Here is a 10349-nt window from a genome sequence, read left to right as displayed (position 1 = left end):
TGTCTTGTGTAAATGATGGGAGCTGAACGATTTCTTGCTTCATGCATGTTATTTTGTTTTAAATACAATATTGAACTTTCAATAGTGCAATATTTACATCGATAATCATGTGAATACAGGACAGATGGGGTTGTTGTAAGTAATTAGAGAACATTAGGAAAACTGAAAGGTAATAAGAAACATACACATTCACAGTACTATATTTATTAGTGAAATGATGATACAGTAATAATATGTAGTCAGTCTTCTGTAAGAGTTACAAATCCATAAAGCTGGTGATACTTTATTGAAGTATCGGACATTACTTATTTCGGAAGTTAAGTTAATTATGATACAGTCTTTGTCATTAGCATTACATTTGTATATTTTTCATTTCAATAACCTTTAGATAAATGCAACATCTACATCTAACATCATCAATATAGCTGACTTTATTTAAAATTCGTGTTCAAAACTGTAAACAATTTTTAATCAGCGGTGTCGCATAAAGATGAAAGACGATGTCTTGGTAAACTCATTATCTTTCTGCCCACAACGTCATATTAGTACGTTATACATTGCAATCTCAATACTTGCTGAGGATAATTATTTTTAAACCTGTGTGGGTCGTGGCTCCACACCCCTGTGTCTTTATGGAACGCAGAGGATTGCTTCACCGTTATTAACTGTTTTTTCAATGGATACAATGATTGTTCCGATCGAAAGAACAGCAGATTATTTAGCAAACAGGTACTTAGTTCATGACTTTGCCAGTTGACTCTTAAGAACATTCCTTGTATTTATTCTCCTACTCGCCTTTCATCCTTGTCGTCGCGATTAGCCACGGAGATAGAAGAGCGATATGACATAGCTGAAATACAATTGGCAACATTGATTGAGATACAAGTGTGGACCTCAACATACATGTAAATTTATTATCCAAGTGGACTTTTTACACACATGCACTTTTATTCCCTGATTGACCCTTTGTATCTTTCACACACCAAAAGAAAGCATCGGGTGTCTCTTGCATATTGTTACTTTTTTACATATCCAACAGTGAATACATTAAGGAATAACAAAGGTTAGTTTTGCACATATCTCAGTTTGAGATCAAAGTCCTTAATGGCTGCCTTTTGGCTATGAATTAACATTTCACCAATATGAAACGTCACCACAACGTTGGTTAATCAACACATTTGGCATCGGAGGAGCGAGGGTTGCTATGGTCTTCGGGCACTGACCCTTCAAGACCCACGCATTGGTCTTGTGGTCGATTTTCTAGGAACTCTTTTTATTGCCGGAACTGTTTTTGGAATTGGTGGGTTCTGCAAATGTCCAGATGGTGGAGCTCTTGTCCTGTGAGTGTTAGGAGACCTGTATTTCTTCTGCCCAACGTTCGTTGGATGTGGATACCTAACGTCTGTACCGCTGCTCTGTTGAACGATTCTACCTGGTGGTTGTCTACTTGGTGGTCGAGGGTGGGTTTGAGGTTTAGGATGGGCCACTGGTTTCGGCACTAAAATCGCTTTAGGTTTTGGAGAGTGTCTTTGAGAATTAACTCCTGGGAATCTACTTGCATACCTACCATCAATGTGACCGACATTGTTCTGAACAAGTCTCATCCCATTGACACCTCTAGCGTCTGGATGCTGTCCACTACCTTTCGCACTTGCTCCTCTCTGGAAGCGTCCAGAGTACACCGTGCTACTTGGATTCTGATGGGAAATACCACCGAAGGATCCGGAGTACCCGTGTAAGCTGTTGGGGACGCTTGGAGGGTGTTGATTTGAACGGTAGCCAGGACTACCTCCATACGGTTTCAGGTAACTTTTTGTTCCCGTAGAACCTGCAACTGGAGGCTTACTAGGATGGCTCCTTAGTGGCGCACCAACGCTGCTCAGCTTGTGGCCGTAACCAGAAGCATACGTATTCATTCCGGACGTTGCTGGTGGTGCCACTCCTCCACCGTAAGCACCAAATCCTTTGGTTCCTCTGCTGTTGGACTGGTGCCCGTACTCTCTGGTGGCCAGAAACGCACCCGAAGAACTAAGTATAGGACCTACTCCTGGTAGCATCTCTCCATGAGAAGACTGTGGTGCAGATCCACCATTGAAACCTTTTTGTGAACCGAACGGTTGATGCCCATAGCTAGGAGCATACGCAGGCGGATATCCAGGATAACTAGAACCAAAGTTGGCACCCATGTAAGGGTTACCGTAAGGTGAGGGCGAGACTCCGCCATAATTTCCAAACTCCATAGGCTGATGGGCATAATTGGAAGCGTAACCAGTGTATCTACCATAGTCTCCATATGGTTTACCAATAGGAAAGTCGCTTCCCTTGTGTTCAGCACACTTACATTCCCTCACAGGTGGGTGATACGCTGGATAGTGTTTAAGTCGTGTATAGCTGCCCATGCTGTCGTACGAGGGATAGTCCTCTTCCTCGTAGACTTGAGGTTCTTTCGTTGCTCCTGCATGTCCATCGGTGTACAGTGAATGATGGACGTACTTGACTTGGTACGGAACATTAAATCTGATCTTTTTCCTGCAAAAATAACAACAGAATTACCAAATTTGCATGTAAAATCCTTTAAATCCCAACTTCTGTTGAGGACCATGAACTGAGATCTGACTGTTCGTTGGTCGAAACATAGTCCCATAGCTGCTGATATCTGACCATGTGGACCTCTACCTCTCTCTTTGAAGTACCCTTGATTGCCCTCATAATAATTAACTTAACACTGGGGTTGTGCCTTTCCGCAGACACCCAAATGTCAACCTCATTTCAGCGTAGTACACCCTGGACTGCATTTTGCAGACAAGCGAGGCTCTGGCGTTTTCACCCATGGCCAGTATAATCCTCCATGTTTGTTTGCAATTGTCCCTTAATCTATTTCACCTTATCACCAGTCATCCACACATCTTCGCGATTAGTCAAAACTGGCAGAAATGCTAAGTTATTATTTAACAAATCAACCAAATAACTCAACACTGTACTTTTGTGGTTCCTACCAGAGAACAAATCCAGCACTACTCAGACCAAACCGAGTCAGTCCAAACCAATTCGTTACGCTAACAATTAAAATCCATTATCAACAAAAATGTTTAAAATATCATGAATTAAAATTAACATTATAACAGAGAATACTTGAGCCGCAATATGAAATATACTTTTCAACATGCATTTGGATCTCAGTGTGCAATACAGTGTGATTAGAAACCCGCCATCATAGAACAACTCCGTCATTAGTGCGGGGAAAGTTGTTGGAAAAACGTGGTGTTGCACACAGGTACGAGATTCAATGAGAAGGAAAATCCTTGCCACATGCTTCGTCCTTAAAGGGGACATTTACGTTGTTACAAAACCGTACAGTATGAGGTGCACTGTGCGAATTAAGCTTTTTTGATTTGGGGGGATGGGGGTGGATACCCACTCAGTGGAGTATTTGTGATTTCATTTTGGGAGATTTTTTGGGGAGGCGAAGGGGGTATGGAAGTTCTATGCATGTTACTAGTCAGTAAACTAAACTATGTCTTTGCGGTTCTAAGTACCATAGAACATTGGTTCTAGCCTAGGTCATTAAATCTATGATAACATTTACACATACAGAAACACTTACTATATTTACATCTTAAGAAAACCCCTCATACACAAGAGAGAGCTATCAAAGTAAAAACACCGAAAACTTGACCAAATTTCTATTGCCGGGTTCAAGTGTAACGTCCATCTAACCTGCCGCCAAGTTTAATGTGAACACTTTAATTCATTGTAAAATATCAGCACTATCATATGCCATGAAAACTTAAGCTGAAAACAGTGAGGTTTATCAGTTGCAGAATGGTGCCTGTCTTTAATCCACAAGGATGCATACTTTTCGGCAGGGAAGTCTTTGATGACTGATTCATTAATGGACAAGGTTATTTTTGTGTTTCTTACATAGTTAATAAATGGTGCACGATATGCTGTCATTTACTTTTTATTTGAGGGGAGATAAAAACATCCTTGGCAGGGATAGAAATAATTTTATTTTGCCGGGGCTACATTTTTTTTGTTGGGTATCTAAGGCATCCTCCCGTTAATTCGCACACTGATGCGGTAGATTGAGAATTAATGATGGCAAAGTACAAAAGCGTGAACATGTGACACGTGCAAGTCCCCCTCCCCAACCTTCAACCCCTGGAAAAGAACATGGCCTTCATCCATCGGTGTTTGCTTCATCGCAGACAGGGAACACCACGCAATAATACCAATGGGAACTACATAGATTCATGCAATGTGGCAACAAGGCATTTTCCATTCTCATTGAGGACTAAACAACGAAGTTGCTTTATGATGCCGGACTTTTGCATCATCTTGTATGTTTATATATTTCCATAAACACTTATGGCTGATTGGTTAGAATTCTAAGGAACATGAATAATATATGAATGGGCAATGGTATATATTTTGTGTTTTTTATGTCATAATATCGTACGTGTTATGATATTAGTAGAACATTGGATTGATTTTTTCAGTTCAAAAAAACTCCTGGTATTTCTTTTAATGGACGTTGTAGTCATTCATAAAAACCAATTAAAAAGTAATAAAAGTAAGTAGTGGTGTGCCAGGGAATTTCTTAACGAGAACATAACATTAAATAAGAGGTTGTGGCCTTCTTAATTGTTTTACTTAATCAGTAGTACACATTATTTTCATGTAACCAATCTTTTTTGTACACGGCAATGGGGAACCTCACTAACCCCAAGTAATATCCCTGATAATAATTGTGCAAATTGTAAGACTTACCCATTCAATTTCACCTTCTTCTTTACTCCTTGGCCGCTTTGCAGGAGAAGGACCAAACATAGCAGAAGATGCTGAAAGAAAACAAAGCAGAATATTTCAGTTAGCAGATTGTGTTTTGAATTACATGAAATATGAATATAATCTTCAATTGCGGTAGTAAGATAGCATTAAGTATAGGCAACACCTTAAGCCGGCGTCTGTGGCGGAGTGGTTAGCACATCGCGCAATGACGCTAAGGGTCCTGGGTTCGAATCCTGGCCTGGGCATGGATGTTTGTGAGTGTCCATTCATTAACTTCATGTCATCACTCATTCCCATCTTCGCAAATTAGCCAACAGTGGCACAAAAAGCGAAGTAAAATACACTAAATCAAATCAAAGACAAGATCTTAACAGGGATGTAGTGGTGACAGGGCGGACCAGGGCGCCGTCCTGGTTCTTTTTTTTTAACCTCTGGGGCCGCCCTGGTTCTTTATTTTTGTAACAACTATTCTTCCTTTAAAAGTCTTACTTAAGATATATGTAGGCCTATATCGAAAACATATTAACTGATAAAATGCATCTACTCTGTTATGAATAGCCAGTAAAGCAACCGTTATTTAGGCGAAAGAATCAATCAGCAGCCTGCATTGCGTCGACAATCGAAGTTAAGACCGACGCCGCCATTTTCGCTCTCAACAATGGATTTTAGTTGCGATAAGACGGTGAAGGTTAAAAAAGGGAGAATTTGTGGCTTACTCTCACTTGCGTCTTTTGTTTTTAGCATTTGCATTGCGAGTTTCGAGGTGATTAAAACGTATTTTCGGTGGCGCTCTGATTTTCTATTCAAAATGAAAAGAAGGTGTGAGAACAAGGTTACAAATTATTTCCAAAAAGTACAAAAAACAGAAAATAAAACTGTGAGCGACAATGGTAGTGATTCTGCAGTAGTGGCTGTACATAGTGTTAATCCTTCGCCGAGTGAATCACACGTAACACCAGCAACAACAACCTCAGAAACGGCAACAGCAACAGCGACATTCCAACATGAAGCCAATACAGGTAATGTTTAATGTTCTGATTTCCCCTCTATATGGTCTGAGCAACATTGGTTGGAGCGTAAGCAAAAACTTACATGGTTGATAGCAAGAAATGGCTATTTAGGGTGTGATGATTGTTGCTCGGTAGGTTATTTATGGTCTGATAAAAGTCAGGGATTTACATTAAGAAAGGAATTGGTTAAGTGTCAAGTTTCATTTAATGGCACAAATAAAGAACAACAGTTGAAGTTTTTAAGAACAAAAATTTCGGCCCAGCAGCTATCTGTAGCACATCAGTAGGTAACACAAATTCTTGCTGCATCTAAAAAACAGAAATTTGAAAATGCTACTTTAAAACAAGAGGAGCATTTGATTGATGCGACAGAAAAAATCTTCAATACTTCATACTATTGTAGCTAAGAAGGATAGACCATTCAGTGATCATAAGGATATAATAAATTTGCAAAGGGAATACGGTCTTGATGTGGGGTTTACTCTTCATTCTCGTTATAGTAGTACCAAAATAATTAAACACATATCATCTGAAATGAAGAAGAGTTAAGTTCAAAAGACAATAAATTTTCTCTCCTATTAGACGAATCAACAACTCTCGGCAGGGAATCAGTATTAATCCTGTACATTAAAACCACCCTAAATGGTAAATACGAAATAGTTTTTCTTGATTTAGTAACTCTCGGTGATCAAAAAGCAAACACAATAGCCAATGATTTTTTTAGTTTTTTAATTATTAATATGCAAGTTGCATATTAAAATGTTCTTGTATTTTTATAAACCAAATTGGAATTCGGCATTTGCTGCATTATGGGAGAAATTGGAAGGTTACGATAATATTTATTCAATTTATGAAATACTGTGCAGTGAATATGTCTCGAAATAGGCGCGTTAGTGACACGAAGATGTCTATTATGAGAAAACACCGAAGGGAAGGGACCGCCCTGGTACTACTTACTGTACCACTACACCGCTGGATCTTAAACCTATATTTGAAAATGGAACGTTGAAATCGGACCATTGGTTTCAGAGATATAGTTGTTTTTTTTCAAAAGTCAACATCCAACATCTTGGATTGGCCCCCATTTCTATTAGCTACCACTTTGAGATGGCAATCATGTTTGTTTGTTTTTTGTTGTTTTTTTTTTGTTTTTTTTTTACAACTGTGGCATAAGCCGGTCTCCGTGGCGGAGTGGTTAGCACATCGCGCTACGACGCTAGTAGGGTCTCGCATTCGAATCCCGTCCTGGGCATGGATGGTTGTGTGTGTCCATTCATCAATTTCATCATGTCATCACTCATCCCTATCTTCGCAAATTAGCTAAAGTCGCAAGAAAAGCTAAGTAAAAATAAATCAAATCAATCAATCAATCAACTGTGACATAAAGGAAAATTAGTATCCCCAAATTATACCGAATTCTTGCCTGGGCCATAGATTAATGACCAGTCCCTCAACTCTTAGATAAAAAAATACCCTGGGTATGATATGCACAACTAATATCAATGGTTGAAAGCACATATTTTCTTGTTTTTTTTTTTACATAAATACCAACAATAATACATTTAGTGAGATAGAAATAATAATTTATAAGTGATAAGGAATATTATAATTATATTGGTCAGAATCATAGCTTTCGCACTTTCACTGTTCCCAGTTTATTCTCGCGAATAGGACGTAGTACACTTATTGACCGCTGTGGCGCTTTTTCCACGGAATTCCGTTACACACCGTTTCGCACGGTTTCTCAGCCTTCGTAAGGTAGAGAGAAAATAAGATCAGTGGCGGCGATTGGGTTCCAAAACTAGAGGCCAAGGTGACAAAACGTTTGGGAGGCAAGGACAGTTTACTTTCCCTTGTTAGAAAAGGTTTAGCACAGTGCGGGTGCAAAAGTGGCAAAAAAGTGGGGGTCAACTGTGCCCTTCATCACGCCCTTCCTAATCCCCGCCACAGGATAAAATTAATACGAAAGGAGTTGAGTAAGAGCATTTTATGTTGAGGCCCAATCACACGGAACTGGATTTCCAGTTAGTTGGCGCTGAACTGGCTACCTGTCTGGATGTGATGGCTGCTTGACTGGTTTTGAGGAATAGGCCATGTTGTATTTGCTACTGGCTTTACACGACTGGATTCTGTTGAACAGCCAATCAGAGCAAAGTTTGGCCATGTGAAGATAATCTGAGAGTTCGCAAAGAAGAGTTTTTTGTCTGTAGTTTCCAAGTGTTGACTGCGTTTTAGTTTAGTTTCTCAAAAGAAAAAAAAGTAGAAATTAGTTGCAGTGCATTCATGTTTAGTTCATTAATATTTAGGTATTTATGCAAAGCAATGAGATGTGTATACGTGACAAATATGATTAGTCGAAAATTAAAATCCTTATTATTACAAGTGACTATTAAATGCTTGATTTTTTATAAATGCGTATTTCATGTATGAATCCATACCTGAGTTCATTAAAAAGCTTGTTCGGTACGCATTGATTGCCATAATTTTTTCGAGCCAATTTGTAGTCCATACTTTTCGATTTAATTTTTAATAAAAGCACAAAGCATCAATTTTCCGACAACTTTCTTCAAATTGCTCGTCCATCTCGACAGATTGTCTGCTCTGCGGAATGTCTTATGGGAACAAAAGTCTATCGACAAGTACTGTGACAAGTAATGTGTGAGGCGAAAACTAGGAGATGTATAACCAGTCCAACTAGAGCATTCCTACTGATAATCCAGTTCCGTGTGATTCGGGCTTTAGTGTTCTGCATTATCGTAAACTGTCCTCTGTCTTTCTGCAAAAGTACTGATGCATTTTCAGACTGATCATTCGGAAACCTTGAGTGAAGGTATCTATTATTTGTTCAATTTTTGACTTATGAAATATTTGGACGCAAGGCCTTAAAGTAAAACGATTTTTTGTGTATCACATACGATTCAGGTTGCAGCTGTGTGCGAAAGTAGCGCTCCGGCGGCCGAAACTAGAACTACGTCGATCTCATGATTTCTGTGGAAGTAGGAAGGGAGGATTAGTAATTTATAGAAGGCGATGTAAAAACGAAGGTCCCATAACAATTGCGGTCCGAAACCAAAAGTCTAAGAGGCAGTGATGTTCGTAGACTATTTTATACACGTAAATTACGTAATCTATGTAAACAACATGGCGAAAGGTAATAACTTAGCAAAGGGCGTCGTGAAATTAAAAGAAAATTATACTGCGTATCAGTTGCTGATGTGTGAGGAGCACTTTTCATACTCTTTCTTCCAAATTCGAACAATTTCTCACCTAGGAAAAAATCTAATATAGGAAATATTCTAGTGTTTTATGGGAAAATGAACACTCTTGCCTCACGACTGCCATCTGTTGTTTATTTTTGCATACTATTTATCTCCTTCCATAGTTGATAATAGAAGAGTAGAGAAATTTTGTTCTAAATAGGATTATTTTCAGTTCGTTAGGAACCAATATAGTTGAAAATGTCATTTTCCTTTCATGAAACCCTTGAAAATTAATTTTAATGCACTTTAGATTGTCTACGTAGTCTATGTACAAGCCAATGTAATCTACGCGTAGATTACGTGTAGACGTAAACTTATAGTCTACGGTACATCACTTGTTATAGTCGCCCATCTAGGACCAACCCTGTCTTCCACACCACTGAGCCCTTAAAACCGCCACAGATTATCTCCTGATTAGAAATGCAAAATTCTCCACAAACAGACAACACGAATACATCCGCCAATTGATCTTAAAAACAGTTCACATACAGAACTCACCATTAATTGTACTTACAACGTGTCTGGATACCATGATGCCACGATCAACAACACACCATTGCCATGCGGGAACGACTCGCAATCTCTTGAAGCAGTCGAAAACTCTCTTACGTATATATATGAAACTCATCCGTGCGTCATGCGAGGAGACGTAAAGAGCGTGACTTTTCATTTTGTGCCCTGGAGGGCGTTCTCATTGTTTTGTGATCATCAGCTCAAGATGATGACGAATTAGCGAGGAATAGCCTGTGATCTCTGCGACCTTCTTTTGTTGTCTCATTTACGCGTCGCTGTCCCTCTTCACAACACAAGCCGCCATGCTCTGGCGACCAGAAAACTGTATTTTCTCTCCTCTCTGGAATTCTCACGGAGATGGATGACACAGAATGCGTGGGTTGCAAAAACGGACTGTGCCTTCTTTCTCTTTGAAATTTTCGTATTGTCGTCCCCCACTGCCAAGAAGATTTGTCACAATTATCGTAGGCGAACTGGCTTTGCATTACTGCACTTTTTAAGATAATTGTTCTTTTGACAACGACTACCATTAATCTTTCTGCAAACATGTTGACAAGGTAGCCATTTAACAGGCATAATGTCATAATTACCTCTCTACGTAGTTAGCCTTGACGTCAATGGGGGTGTTGACGTTAGGGGAACGGTAACGCTGTCATTTTGTTGCCAAGGGTGTCTCTCGTTCGATCACCGGTAGAGCTTCATTGTACGGTGGTTCAGATCTCACTTCTAATTGTACAGTGTACATGGTAACCATAAAGTCACGGAACCAATGGCA

At 39.4% G+C, this 10349-nt stretch overlaps 1 protein-coding gene across 2 annotated transcripts; it reads right to left on the bottom strand.

Moving 5' to 3' along the window:
* Positions 1-221: 221 nt before the first annotated feature.
* On the bottom strand, positions 222-9640 carry LOC145988291 (uncharacterized). Of its 2 annotated transcripts, none has more exons than XM_083123155.1 (3): positions 9560-9640; positions 4771-4841; positions 222-2529 (listed from the first exon to the last, which is right to left on the bottom strand). In XM_083123155.1, the coding sequence occupies exons 1-3, from the start codon at positions 9560-9562 to the stop codon at positions 1227-1229; spliced, it is 1377 nt and encodes a 458-aa protein (XP_082979281.1). In that variant the 5' UTR covers positions 9563-9640; the 3' UTR covers positions 222-1226. The 2 variants fall into 2 exon arrangements, with proteins under 2 accessions (XP_082979281.1, XP_082979280.1); XM_083123154.1 differs by having other exon boundaries at positions 9576-9631.
* Positions 9641-10349: the final 709 nt, after the last annotated feature.

This window comes from Lepisma saccharinum, chromosome 5 (genome assembly GCF_977018435.1).
Source record: "Lepisma saccharinum chromosome 5, izLepSacc3.1, whole genome shotgun sequence".
NCBI lineage: Eukaryota > Metazoa > Arthropoda > Insecta > Zygentoma > Lepismatidae > Lepisma > Lepisma saccharinum.
This window is presented reverse-complemented; position numbering and strand designations above follow the sequence as displayed.